Genomic DNA, 15,158 nt, shown 5'->3' with positions numbered 1-15,158 from the left:
TGACTGAAATCACTCAGGGGGCATCTAACACGCTATTTGAACTGTCGAAACATGTAATGTGTTGTTTAAAATGACCAAGTTACATTGCCAGTTATAAATTATATTCATTGTTTTTTTTGTTATTAATTGTTTTTTATATGTGATCTTGTATCCACACTTTACGCATGGTGTTCTTGTGTGAATTATCTGTTGAAAATCCTAAAAAGATCGACAAGATATGGGCATCTTATAAACCATGTAAATTGTTTGAATCATATCTAATCATCGATATTGAACATGGGGCATAAATATAACATTAAGATTGAGATCATTTATTGTAAGAATCAACAAGATTTGCATATATTTTAATATAATATATTATCAATATGCATATTATCACGCTTGATTCGTTATTGCCCTAATGCTTTATTTCATTTAAGGTGTTGCAAAATCTTAAACAAGAATCAAAACTGAAATGGACTTTTGCAGGCAGAGAGACTACTAAATGGCCTTTAAATTAATGTGTAAACTTCCTACTTTCCAACAGAGTTATAGCATGTGGCCGTGAAAAATGTTCAACCTCAATTTGGAAACGAGACGGAATTCAACAAAGTCGTATATACATGTCAGCAAAACATACCGAAATGTTTGATAAAGAGTAGCTCCGATTACGACTCAAACAATGCGTTTTAAAGAACAGTCCTTGAGGTGCCTTAGGCAGAATATCACCTAAAAATGTTAACTATTTATCGCGATACGCAGTCTTGAACAAGTGATCCGCTATGGGTAATGGTCCGGTAATGGTAAATTGACTGTATTCTAAGCCAAAAATGTCACAATAGAAACAGCAAATTTAACAGGGTAAATATAATATAAAAGAGTGGTAAACAAGGGACAAAATTGTCACAAAACCAGGTTTTCATTGTGAAAAAAAATATGATAAAGGGAGACAACTCAAACTGAACTTTTGAAATGAACAAACAAAATTAACCCCCTTTGTAAGTTTGTTTTAAAATAAATATATTTTTAGTCGTGGCGACCTTGACATTGGAGATATTGACGTGATTCTTTTGTGCGACACACCGTCCCATGATGGTGAACAAATGTGCCAAATGATTTTAAAATCTCATAATGAATGACATAGTTATATCCCAGACAAGCTCATTTATGGCTATTTTTTACCTTTGAACTCAAAGTGTGACCTTGACCTTGGAGATATTGACGTAATTTTTTCGCGCGACACACCGTCTAATGATGGTTAACAAATGTGCCAAATGATTTTAAAATCTCACAATGAACGACAAAGTTATGGCCCGGACAAGCTTGTTCCGCCCGCCTGCCAGCCCGCCCGCCAGCCAGCCCGCCCGCATTCGCCAATCTAATAACCAGTTTTTTCCTTCGGAAAACCTGTTTAAAAACCTGGTTAAAAATGATTATTATAATATGAAGAATTAAATACACATGATATTTAAAAAATAAATGTTCATGTTTATTCACATGAACCTGTAATTCACCGCAAAATACTGAGGCCGCGGTGGACCACCGTGATCATGGTGGAGCTTTATTGCCCGATAAAGCCCGTGCTCGAGTTCTTATCAACATATTTGATCGAGCCTGTCACCGCGATTTTCCACAGGAACATCACTGCGTTCCACGATGTATCGCAGTGACGAAAGTAGTTTACACGCTGGACTGAATCACTGTGATGCGTTGTCGAAGGCAGAAATCGCGCTAGACGTAGCGTATGAAATAAATCCGTACTTTTTGAGTTGTTGCAGGATAAATTTTAATTGTTTACTTATTTCTGTAACCATATAACCAATCACAATTTAGTCTGACAAACAAGAGCTGTCTCCATAGGATGACATATGCCCCCGATAAACGCTTTAATAGAAATTATGAGCATTTTTCGAAACCTAAACGCATTTTTCGAAACCTAAACGCGGACCCTAAGTTCAAGGTCAAAGTCAAAGGGGTCAAAATTTGCGTATAGAAAATTCTTGTCCATATTCACATGCATACCAAAATAAATAACCAAAAACCAAATATGAATGTTACATCTGAAGCGACATAGAAGTTATGAGCATTTTTCGAAACCTAAATGCAAAGTGTGACGGACAGACAGACAGACGGTCGGACAGTGCGATCACTATATGCCCTCCTTCAAGGGAATAAAAACTGAAATAAAATGCATATTAAGCTAAAGATAAAGATGAGTTAGCGCACAATCCAGATTTTGACAGACCCACAGACACCAGGACGGACTCAACTATACCTACAGTCCCCTCTGCTAACGCCTGTACTTACGGTCTGCCCTATAGGAGATATTGGCCAAGCGTGCCTGCATTCCAAGTTCTCCCACTATCGTCATGCCAACAGAGGTACTCACAAACTGTTTAAAAGCTGAAATAAACATACATTACAAATAACCATGTTAAGAAGTTACAACTAACTATAAACATAATTTACCAGTTTTCTTGCATTTATTGACTCATAATATGGAAGTTGCAATGGTGTTATAAATATATTGTGTCCACTTGGATATCAGAAGGGCCTGTTTGATCCTCCTTTCAAGAAGTGTTTTCTAAATCTCCTCAAAAGACACTCAGTACTAGTTCTTCCCAGGATGTGGACTCAAGAGTCCCTCCAAAATCCTCCTGAATTGCTATGCAACAAGCAAATAAAACAGGTCTTAAACCTTTACCAGATACCCATTTTGTCCCTTAGAAAATGAAGTTAAATTAAAGACCTTTATTACTAGATTCAAGTTTAAAAGGCTTCATTTCCAACCCTTAGATAATACTGATGAGCAGCAAACAGAATAAAACCTGAACAGACTGCGAGTTACTCGCAGGCTGTTCTGGTTTCATGCTGTTTGCATATGGCCATTTTCACATCTGAGTGGGAAAGGGTTATGTACCCAATAGTCATTCAACAGACCTGAATTCAGTGTGCCCAGCATAGGGCTCCTCCTTGACAACCCATCATAGACAATCAGGCTGTCCAATGCACCCAGCAGGGCCTCTCCACCGCTTAACTGCAGCTCAGTGAACACCTGAGGAATACAACAAAACTCTGATAAGCGCACCAGTGTGAATAGGGAAGCGGACAACATCAACGAGCGAGGCCTGGTATTGAAATGCGCATAGGGGGGGTTAGAGGGTTAGGGTTAGGGGTCGGGTTTGGGTTAGGGTTAGCCTTAACCCTAACCTTAACCTTAACCCTAACCTGACCCTTAACCCTAACCATAACCCAGCGTTATCTCCCCTATACCAGGCCTCTCTCGTTGTCGTTGTCCGCTTCCCGTGTGAATATCACAATATATGAATTAGCATTGAGAGTGAATATCTCAATTTTTATTTTAGAACAGAGTGAATATACTGGGGTATCCAGTGTGAAACCAATATACCTTAAACGGCCCTAAAATGTTTATATTTAGACAATAACATACGGCAGAGCTGCGCGGGACGTCTATAACCGGCCCGCTGCGGACATAACCGCCCCAGAGCCTTTGGCCAAAGAGCCATTATGCGGCTAGGGCCGATATTCGACATCCGACCCAGCTCTGCCTGCGTGTGTTATCGTTTATATTACATATCATACTATTTTGGTACTTCACTAAACTTTATACCAAACCAGATTTCCGTAGTTTTATTTTAATTGATTATGCAATTTATAAAATATCTCATGTGACGTTATTTCTGTGACGAAACTAGCTAGACCCTCTGGATTTAAAGACAACAATTTCATGTTGATGGTTTTTATTTAACAGTTCAATATTTTCTGAACATCGTACAAATTCAAAACGTTTTTCTGATTTTGTGTTTGTCATGCATAATTTGGAGTTTTAATAAGAATAAAATAATTGTACTCGCTTCCACATAAATTTTTCATAAATCATGTTTTTGGTGACAGTGTTTAGCATTCAATACAATGGTTAAAACAATTGTGATTTAAAATCAATGTAGATAAACAGATGGAATAACAGACAACGTAATTAAAAATCTTTGTTATTTCATTATTATAAGCTACGGATTTTAGGTTTAATCGAGGTAAGTGTGACTTTTACTCTTTTTTGCTGTTTGACGAATCCTATTAAATCATAAATAGAAACATCAATTTAATGTACAGATGAGTTTCAGTTTCAATCGATATTAGTATTATCCAAATTTTGTGCTACGTGTCGATGTAATTATGTTCAATTCTTTCATTGAGTTGTGGCTTAATTTTATTGATCACTGTTGGCCAGGACTGAATGCGGACGCCATTTTGTTCAGTTGACACCGTGCAATCCGATTATTTTCAGATATGAAAAAATTAGCCTGGCTAAGCAAGCCGATAATTTATGTTGGCCCGCCAGATACGAATAACAGCCTGCTCGTGCCCTCATTTGTTACTTTTTATAGTAACAATATATAAATCATAATTTAATGCCCTGAATATCTTCATTTAAAATTATTACAGTCTACTTTTAATTGAATCATTTCAAAAATGGGGTTAAAGTTGGATCCCAAAATTTAGCAGTTATGCTTCTGCCATAAAAATGAATGGCTACGTTTAAGGGCACATAACTCATAAACGGGTGAATCATTTGGGATGAAACAATTGTCTATACTTCAGACTGATCAAACATATTAGTGTCTATACTTCAAACTGATCAAACATCTCAAGTTTCAAGTTAGCTTGAGATATAAAGAAGAAGTTCGCTCAACATTTCATGGAAAGAGACAAACTGTTTGACTGAAAAATAGTTCAATATATATATGCAATGTCAAACATCATTTGCAGGGAAAATACTTTTTGAGTTTAATACCTGATTCCCAGTTGAGGCCCTCAACTGTATGTAACACTGAATGGGGAACTGGGTGGCTGCAGGAAGGACCTGTATGGCAGCTGCTGTGGCGGCAGTCTTTGCACCACTGCAATCTGTAATGTGAAGTGCAACAAACTCCTGTATGACATAGTAAGTGCTCTGTTGCTAAACTCAAGTAATAGAGGTTTCCATAACATATTTTCCTACCCTTACAGACAAGTTGGATAGAATATAAAAATCATCAAAGAGGATCATATCAAAGAAGTCATGTAAGAAAATATATATATTTGTTCAACAATGACCATAGGTAATTACAAAATAGGGCCCTGGTGCCCTCACCTGTGACCATGGAACCTAATTGGATTTGCACCCAGAGGCTAAACTAGCTTTTGCTCCAGGGGCGCCATTTCAATAATTTACTTAATTGTCATATCAAACACGAACTTACTGAGCCATGAACTTTAAAAAGAGGATTCATAAAATAAAACTTTCCTCCTTCTCCACACACACTTATTGATCAAGTGCACTTGACTATACTTTACTCCCCATCCCCCCTCAAACACACATTCAAGTGCAATCGACTGAACTTCACTCCCCCCATTCCCCCTCCTAAACACATTCCAGTGCACTTGACTAAACTTTACTCCCCCTCCCCCCCCCCCCCAAACACACATTCCAGTGCACTTGACTAAACTTTACTCCCCCTCCCCCCCCAAACACACATTCCAGTGCACTTGACTAAACTTTACTCCCCCTCCCTCCCCCCAAACACACATTCCAGTACACTTGACTAAACTTTACTCCCCCTCCCCCCCCCCCCCAAACACACATTCCAGTGCACTTAACTAAACTTTACTCCCCCTCCCCCCCAAACACACATTCCAGTGCACTTGACTAAACTTTACTCCCCCTCCCTCCCCCCAAACACACATTCCAGTGCACTTGACTAAACTTTACTCCCCCCCCCCCAAACACACTTTCCAGTGCAATTGACTAAACTTTACTCCCCCTCCCCCCAAACACACATTCCAGTGCACTTGACTAAACTTTACTACCCCTCCCCCCCCAAACACACATTCCAGTGCACTTGACTAAACTTTACTACCCCCCCAAACACACATTCCAGTGCACTCAACTGAACTTTACTCCACCCTCCCTCCCCCAAACACACATTCCGGTGCATTAGACTAAACTTTACTCCCCCTCCCCCCAAACACACATTCTAGTGCACTCAACTGAACTTTACTCCCCCTCCCTCCCCCCAAACACACATTCCAGTGCATTAGACTAAACTTTATTCCTCCCTCCCCCAACACCCATTCCAGTGCACTCAACTAAACTATACTACACCCCCCCCCAAAAACACCCATTCCAGTGCACTTGACTAAACTTTACTCCCCCTCCCTCCCCCCAAAACACACATTCCATTGCACTCGACTAAACTTTACTCCCCCCACCCGTCCCCAAAAAAACCCCAACAACACACATTCCAGTGCACTTGACTGTACTTTACTATACCAGCCCATGCACACATACCCTCCCCTCCTATACCCCCTCCCCTCCCAAATCCTCCTCCTGCACACACACACACATTAATCCAGCACACTTGACTAACTGCAACTATATCCCCTCCCCTTCCAAATCCCCCCCCCACAAACACATTAATCCAGTGCACTAGACTAAGCTAAACTATACCCTTTCCCTCCAAAATCCTCCCCCCACCCAGAAAACACATTAATCCAGGGCACTCGACTAAACTTCACAATACCCCCCTCCCCTCCAAAATCCCCCAAACCACACACACGTTAATCCAGCGAACTCGACTAAACTTCACTATAACCCCCTCCTCTCCAAAATCACCCCCACCCACCCACTAACGTTAATCCAGTGCACTCGACTTAACTTCACTATACCCCTCGCCTCAAAAATCACCCCACACACACGTTAATCCAGCGTACTCGACTAAACTTCGCTATGCCTCTCTGCCCTCCAAAAACACATTAATCCAGTGCACTCCACTAACCTTAACTATACCCCCCTCCCCTCCCCTACAAATCCACTCCCCCCCCCCCCCCACAAACACACATTTGGCCACTCACCACTGTCGGCTGTCTGGTACAGCAGTGTGAAGTTCTGGCCAATGACGTTTGTGTTGATGTTAAGGCTCAAGTTGAAACTGTCCTGGGTGGAAGTTCCAAGGATGTCATCTGGAAGGGTCGCCCCTGAAAAATACCAGTAACAATTTTGTCAGTTAAATGTATAATGAAAATGTAAATTTGAACAATAAACAAGATATATATTCGTCAGAAACACAATGCCCCCTACTGCGCCGCTTTGAAATAAAATTTCTATTAATCATTTGGCAGGTATAGAAATCATCTCCCTTTAAAGCTTATTACTTCCCTTGGATTTTGTCCAATCCAACCAGGGGGAGGGGGGTCTGTACACAGTCAAAAATGACCAAGTCAGACATCACTGACAACCAAGGCCTGTGGTTTATTATCAAAGAGATCATAGCCAGAGTTCATCATGTATCTATGGATATAAGTCCACAGGTATGTAATGAACCCTACCATTCACAAATTAGTACAAAGAAATGATAATTATATCATTTAAAAAAAAACTTTGACAAATCAATCATTTGAGTTATAAATAATCAAAATAAAAAATCTGTACAGTAACTGTGAAAAGAATTTAAATTCTTGGTAAGGAAATATATAATATGAGATTTATAATTATATAAATTACTTCCCTTGAAAATAATTGTCTCTAACAAATGTCTATTTTTAGTAGCAAATAATTAAAAGCCACTATCTATTTTTAGTAGCAAATAATTAAAAGCCACTACCGTGACTGTAGATTCACCACTCAAAATGTGCAGCTCCATGAGATACACATGCATGCCAAATATCAATTTGCTATGTTCAATATTGAATAATTATCTCCCTTTAAAGCTTATTACTTCCCTTGGATTTGTATTTTTGACCTTGGACCTTGAAGGATGACCTTGACCTTTTACCACGATGTGTTTGTCAGAAACACAATGCCACCTACTACGCTGCTTTGATTTATTTAACAAGAATATATAATTTGGCAGGTCAGATAATTATGTCCATTTAAAGCTTATTACTTCCCTTCGATTTGTTTTTTCGACCCCATGACCTAGTTTTTGACTCGGCATAACCCATATTGGAACTTGACCTAGATATTGTCTAGATTCTACTTCTGACCAAGTTTGGTAAAGAACGGATGAAAACTATTTGAATCAGAGAGCAGACACGAAAAGTGTGACAGACAGACTGACAGACTTACAGTGCGAAAACTATATACCCCATTTTCTTCAAAAGGGGGCATAAAAATGTGTTCATCAAAAAGTTTCAATGAAGAAATGTAGATAATTATATGCCATGTCACTCATTTTAAACTTTCGCATGATGTACATTCAATGAAATACTTAATAAAAGTTCACATCCACTAATTTGTTCAGCAGCAGAATTTATTGCTGCTGGTCTTTGCAATTACTTATTCTGCCATTTTTTCCCTGATGCTGGTTTAAGTAGGAGTTGTCCATTACTGGCATTAGTAATTGTATGTGCACTTAAATTGCAAAATTTAGTGATAAAAAAAAGCTCTGAGACAGCTAAAACTGAGGTCTCAAGGCATCGATGCACCAATTAATAGATTACTACTACTATTTGATCATTGATCGTTAGAACAACTGATAGAAAAATACTAAAAAAATTCATAAGAAAATACAATGGGCGCTGAAAACATGTTTTAACTTAATACCTATTGCAAGTAGGTGTTTGGTAAAAAGTCGAGCTAAAAAACATGATCCAAAATTCTAATATCAGTATAATATAAGTGTCATGCAACATTAACTTAACATAATTCCCTGTTTACCTCAAATGAAATTTGGCCAGAAACAAACTATATAGATCACTGAAACGGAAATAAATCTCTGAAAAAGAAAAGAAAAGATGCAGAATGACAAGACAATGTGGGCATGTACACCCTGTATGGTTACTGCATATCAAGTTTCATTCAAGTCCGATCATTATAAATAATCGCCCCCTTGGTGCAGAAAAGTACCATATGCCTTCTTATTTCAATGTCACATGGTACCTGTTTGCACCAAGGAGGTGATATGTTCATTTGAAACTGTTACATTATCAATCAAAGAGCAATAACACCTTGAACAATTATTGGGGCAGAACAACCTTAACGCATGTCCACCTCATAGGAATGCTGCATATGAAGCGTTATAAGTTTTGCATCATCCGTGCCCTCTTTCAAAAGCGGAGAAGGATTAACCCTTTACAACTTAGATACGTATTTTCACGCATTTGAAGAGAAAGTTGAATTTCATTAAAGACCTTTCTTACTAGATTCAAGTTTTAAAGGCTTCATTTTTCAACCCTTATATACTGATGAGCAGCAAATAGCAAAAAACCTGGACAGGCTGCGAGTTACTCCATTTTCACTTTGTTTCTAAGGAAAGGGTTAATCATCAAAGACAAGGATGCGCATGTCAACCCTAAAAGGAAAGTGCATATAAAATTTCATCAAATTCGTATCATTAGTTCCTGAGCTCTCACTTGGAAATTTTAAATCCATTAAAAAAATGATATATTAATAACTCCCTGAAAAGTTATTGGAGCGGTACAACCTGAAAATCATGCCCACGTCCACTCATAAGAGGAGCTGCATAATCGCCCCATTGGTGCAAAAAGGTACACTGCAACGCCGATGTATCGCGGACCGTTATATCGCGCTGTCCAATGTATCGCGCTTTGGCTATGGCTCCCAAAAATCCGACAAGCATAATCACTAAATGTCATGTTTTAATCTGAGAATTCGCTAACTTGAGCAAAAAAAACCGGTTCTTGCAAGTATTAACACCCTATATGTCACGGCTTACTATGGCACGCAGTGAAGCGTGAAAAACAGTCGATAAGTGACAGTGTTGTGTACACACGGCTGGGGTTGTTTTTAACACTTAACAAATAACCAATAAGTGTCATTTCAAAGGTAATTATGGCAGTTTACTGGTATATAAATCGTTTAATTTCGGTACTGGTCATGAATTTCTTTGTTCTAATAAAAAGCGCGCGAAAATTGGCGTGGGTGTATTTATTTGTAAATAAAAGTTTCGTTACGGGTACAACATTGAGATAATTTAATTTCCATAAAAAGTTTCGTTGTAAATTTCAACTAAACTACCGCGGTATCTCGCGAATTATGTGGCATTGACATTTCCTCTTAATAAAATATCATTCAAACACGCTGTATCGTTACTGTTACGCTGTTTCAGTTCCTTCATTAGGACTATTTATAAGGGTAAATTCGAATCTATGCACAATTATATTTTAGACTTTTTTTTAAGGCAAGAATTTTTTTTTAACTGTTTCGCGAGCGATCGTTCAAGAAAATGAAAACAATAATTTACATTTTGGTTTTTATGATAAATACAGATACGTATGTAGTTATTAAAAATGTTTATTGTAGAATTGGTTTGCAATTATTACTATAAAAATATGTAGCATCGCCGTATATAAAATGAAAACATTGGGGAAATTTGACAAATTAACCGCAATACAATTTAGTTAGACATTTCTCGAATTATATCGCGCGCCGGATATATCGCGCTCGCGATCTTTGGATCCCAACAACCGCGATATATCGGCGTTGCAGTGTACCATGTGCCCTCTAATTTCAATGTCACGTGGTAGCTTTTTGCTAAATATAATTGCAAAGTAATAACTCCTTAAAAAATCATTTGACAGGAACGCCCAGACAGAGATGATCATATACACCCTAAAGGGATGGTGCATAAAGTCTGATTATTTGTTCTGAGGTCTTGCGCTGAAAAAAAGGGGTGACAGAAAGACAGCAGTCATTGAGTATAACAGAAACAATTATTGAGGAAATTAGTTTAAACCCACTAACTGAAATCAGGGCTTTTTTTCCTGTATTTGTGAAGCAGCCTTGACCTCCCCGTTTTGTGAAAACATGAGTTGCGAACTATTGAAAATTTTGAACAAGAGTTCCGCGGTCGGAGATGACCGCATTGAAGCCGGATTTTTGATTTAAATGACAGGAAAGTACCTTTCGTGTTTTTGTCAATGCAATACTTAAATTACTGAAATATTGTTCAAAGGTCAAAATGAAATGTAAGTACTTTTCAAGGCATGAGCAAACCTTGTGTTATGTTTTGAATGCATGCATATACATGAACAACAATAACATTTAAGGTCACAAATATGAACTTGAATTGACAATTAGGAAAGTTTGATCTCAATTTTTTTATTAGCAAATTAGTAACATATTGTTTGAAGTTTCCATCAATTTCATTATCAAATGTAAACCTTTACGTCAAGTTTGAGATTCTAGGTCCAAGCATACCAAAGTTATAACAATTTTAACATTTTAACATTGAAGGTCACAGTGACCTTGACCTTCAAATGAATGACATTGAAATGAGCAGTGGTGATCTTCTAGTACTGGCCAACCTTTATGTCAAGTTTGAAGACTCTAGGTACAAGCATACCAAAGTTATAACATGGAATAAGAACTTTAACATTTTTACCTACCAAAGTTATAAGAACTTTAACATTTTTACATTCAAGGTCACAGTGACCTTGACCTTAGAATGAATGACCTTGAAATGACCAGTGGTCATCTAAGTGTGCTTGCAAACCTTCATGTCAAGTTTGAAGACTCTATGTCCAAGCATACCAAAGTTATAACAATTTTAACATTTTAACATTTAAGGTCACAGTGACCTTGACCTTCAAATGAATGACATTGAAATGACCAGTGGTCATCTTCTAGTACTGGCCAATCTTTATTTCAAGTTTGAAGACTCTAGGTACAAGCATACCAAAGTTATAACATGAAATAAGAACTTTAACATTTTTACATTCAAGGTCACAGTGACCTTGACATTCAAATGAATGACCTTAAAATGTCCAGTGGTTACTTACTAGTTCTGGCCAACCTTCATGTCAAGTTTCAAGACTCTAGGTCCAAGCATACCAAAGTTATAACAACTTTAACATTTTTACATTCAAGGTCACAGTGACCTTGACCTTCAAATGAATGACCTTGAAATGTCCAGTGGTTACTTACTAGTTCTGGCCAACCTTCATGTCAAGTTTCAAGACCCTAGGTCCAAGCATACCAAAGTTATAACAACTTTAACATTTTTATATTGAAGGTCACAGTGACCTTCACCTTCAAATGAATGACCTTGAAATGACCAGTGGTCATCTGTTAATCCTGGCCAACCTTCATGTCAAGTTTGAAGACTCTAGGTCCAAGCATACCAAAGTTATACCATGAAATAAGAACTTTAACATTTTTACATTCAAGGTCACAGTGACCTTGACCTTCAAATGAATGACCTTGAAATGACCAGTGGTTACTAACTAGTTATGGCCAACCTTCATGTCAAGTTTCAAGACTCTAGGTCCAAGCATACCAAAGTTATAACAACTTTAACATTTTTTATATTGAAGGTCACAGTGACCTTGACCTTCAAATGAATGACCTTGAAATGACCAGTGGTCATCTGTTAATCCTGGCCAACCTTCATGTCAAGTTTGAAGACTCTAGGTCCAAGCATACCAAAGTTATACCATGAAATAAGAACTTTAACATTTTCGAGCACGCCGCCACCCCGCCCGCCCGCCCGCCCGACAACATCAATCTATAAGCCGAGATTTTTTCGAAAAAAATCCGGCTAAAAATGAGTCGCAAACTTTCTTAAATTGTGAACATTTGAGTCGCGAACTTCTTGAAATTGTGAAAATTTGAGTCGCAAATTTTCCCAAAATGTGAAAAACAGCCATTCTCATAGAAGAAACAAAGCCCTCGAAATACTATTGAAAAAAAAATAAAAAAATAAACAAAACAATTGGCTTTCCTCTGGACAGACAAAGTGGCGACTACATGCTCCTCTCTTTAAGGAAAGATTAAAAAAATTCTCTTTGTCAAGGTCCATGTCTTCTATAGTAAACAAAGCCCTTGATATAAATTTAAGCAACAGTAGAACACACAAAAGGAATCCCTGAATATGCCAAAAGCAGATAAAATAAAAAGAATTCCATTGATCTTTAACAAAAATACAAATATGTAATCTACTTACTTTGCATGACTAAATAAACATGAACAATTCTATAGCACAGGGTCAAACAAGTATATTTGTTTGACGATTCAAGATCTGCTCAAGATAGCCAAATCTAGCATATTCTCCAAGTGTTTGTCTTGCTCAAATATAAATTAAGCCAAAAAGACATTTAGAATGTTAACTTAAAATGATACAAATAATGTCTGAAAGTACTAGATTTAAAGTAACATTACTACTCAAAATCAACGCAAATTTCAACGCCAGATGTGGTCTGGTAAAATAGATGTGTGTGGATACAAAATGCTTGTTTTTATTATGGTTTTAACATGGTACCATTTTAGTGTTCTTGTGTTGTATGAATAGATATATTCGCAGGAAATTAACATGGAATTTATTGTGGTCACAAATAGATAAAAACCAGCATTTTGTATCTACAAAAATCCATATAATCATACCAAATCTAGCGTTAAAATTGTGGCTATTGCTATAAGGAACACTGATTGTTTAGGTGTTAACTTTATATTACGAAACACTTAACGAAATTTTTGTTGATTTTGAGCGTAATAGAAACTTTAAGATTCACCTCAGGGCAGAAAAATGCCCGACCCAATTACATGTACACGGTTCAAATTAACTCTTCATTTTGTATATAGATCCAGCAATTTAAGCAAATAAATTTTTGTTAAACAAATTTGATATTGACATGGAGGAGATCAGCTGATCAGCAGAAACAGATTCTGCTCTTATCCTTTCTATTTTACACTCTGTTTTTGTGTATTTTTTTTAATTTTGTATGAACAAGCGACCGTTATCCAGTGTTTTTTTTCATTCAAAATCGGGTCCGGTAATCAACCCCATTCCCAATGGAAACAAGAGCTGTCTACATAGGATGACACATGCCCCCGAAAAACGCTTTGATAGAAGTTATGAGCATTTTTCCAAACCTAAACGCAGATTTCAAAACCAAAACGCAGACCCTAAGGTAAAGGTCAAGGTCACAGGGGTCAAAATTTGTGTGCGTATGTAAAGGCTTTGTCCATATACACATATACACATGCATACCAAATATGAAGGTTACATCTGAAGCAACATATATTAGTTATGAGCATTTTAATTCGAAACCCAAACGCAAAGAGTGACGCACAGACAGACGGACAGACAGACAGACAGACGGACGGACGGACAGACGGACAAACAGTGCGATCACTTTATGCCCTCCTTTTGGGGGCATAAAAAGTATATATTTTTTCCAATGTTTTGTAGATCTCAATATTGTGTTTATCTCCCATGCATATAAGTTCAACCTTAGTGAATATAATACTGAAAACACTTATATTCTCAATTTGAAAGCATTTTTTAGCAAAACAACAACACAACAATTTTCCCAATTTTAGTGAAAACACTGTGAATTTTCCCAATCCAACCTGGCCCCATTCCCAAAATGTTGAAAAACAAGAGATGTGTTTTTTAGAAACACAATGCCCCCTAATGCGCCGCTTTTTTTGGACCTTTGACTTTGAAGGATGACCTTGACCTTGACCTTTCACCACTCAAAATGTGCAGCTCCATGAGATACACATGTATGCCAAATATGAAGTTGCTATGTTCAATATTAAAAAAGTTATTGCAAAACTTTACAACTTTACTGTACAGTAAAGTTTTGGGACAATGTTTTTGACCTTTGACCTTGACCTTTCACCACTCAAAATGTGCAGCTCCATGAGATACACATGCATGCCAAATATCAAATTGCTAGGGTATGTTCAATATTTCAAAAGTTATTGCAAAACTTTACTGTACAGTAAAGTTTTGGGACAGAATGACAGACAGACAGAAAGACAGACAGGCCAAAAACAATATACCCCCGATCTATCGATCCGGGGGCATAAAAAACACTGTCATCAATTAAGTGGATACTCATACGAGTTATTTCTGAGGTAGTTTAACCAATAATAGAGGACATGCAACAATTAAATACCCCCCCCCTCAACCAAACCAAACCTTGCTCATCGTTAACCCTTACAAATAGAGGGAAAGTCAACACAAAAAGTTTCCCCCTGTTAATCAATGACAAAAGCCCAAATACATGTAAAACCACAACGCCCCCTGTTAAAAATAACACAATTTCCCCTATACCAAATGCTTTGTTAAGTACTACTAAGTAATGTCTTTGTGGTTTATTAGCAAATGCAGCTATAAATGGAACTGACTACTTAACTGGGGTAGTATCAAAAC

The 15,158-nt window shown here is 37.5% G+C and overlaps 1 protein-coding gene across 1 annotated transcript in view; it reads right to left on the bottom strand.

Annotated features, from left to right (window-relative positions):
- LOC127838508 (uncharacterized) overlaps nucleotides 1-15,158 on the bottom strand; it is a 115,316-nt gene that overhangs the window by 45,733 nt on the left and 54,425 nt on the right. Inside the window, exons 7-10 of the mRNA XM_052366295.1 lie at nucleotides 6,892-7,014; nucleotides 4,793-4,905; nucleotides 2,920-3,034; nucleotides 2,287-2,382 (exon numbers count right to left, since the gene is read on the bottom strand). Coding sequence (XP_052222255.1) covers nucleotides 2,287-2,382; nucleotides 2,920-3,034; nucleotides 4,793-4,905; nucleotides 6,892-7,014 — 447 coding nt within the window. The remainder of the gene's footprint in view (nucleotides 1-2,286; nucleotides 2,383-2,919; nucleotides 3,035-4,792; nucleotides 4,906-6,891; nucleotides 7,015-15,158) is intronic.

This window comes from Dreissena polymorpha, chromosome 7 (genome assembly GCF_020536995.1).
Source record: "Dreissena polymorpha isolate Duluth1 chromosome 7, UMN_Dpol_1.0, whole genome shotgun sequence".
NCBI lineage: Eukaryota > Metazoa > Mollusca > Bivalvia > Myida > Dreissenidae > Dreissena > Dreissena polymorpha.
This window is presented reverse-complemented; position numbering and strand designations above follow the sequence as displayed.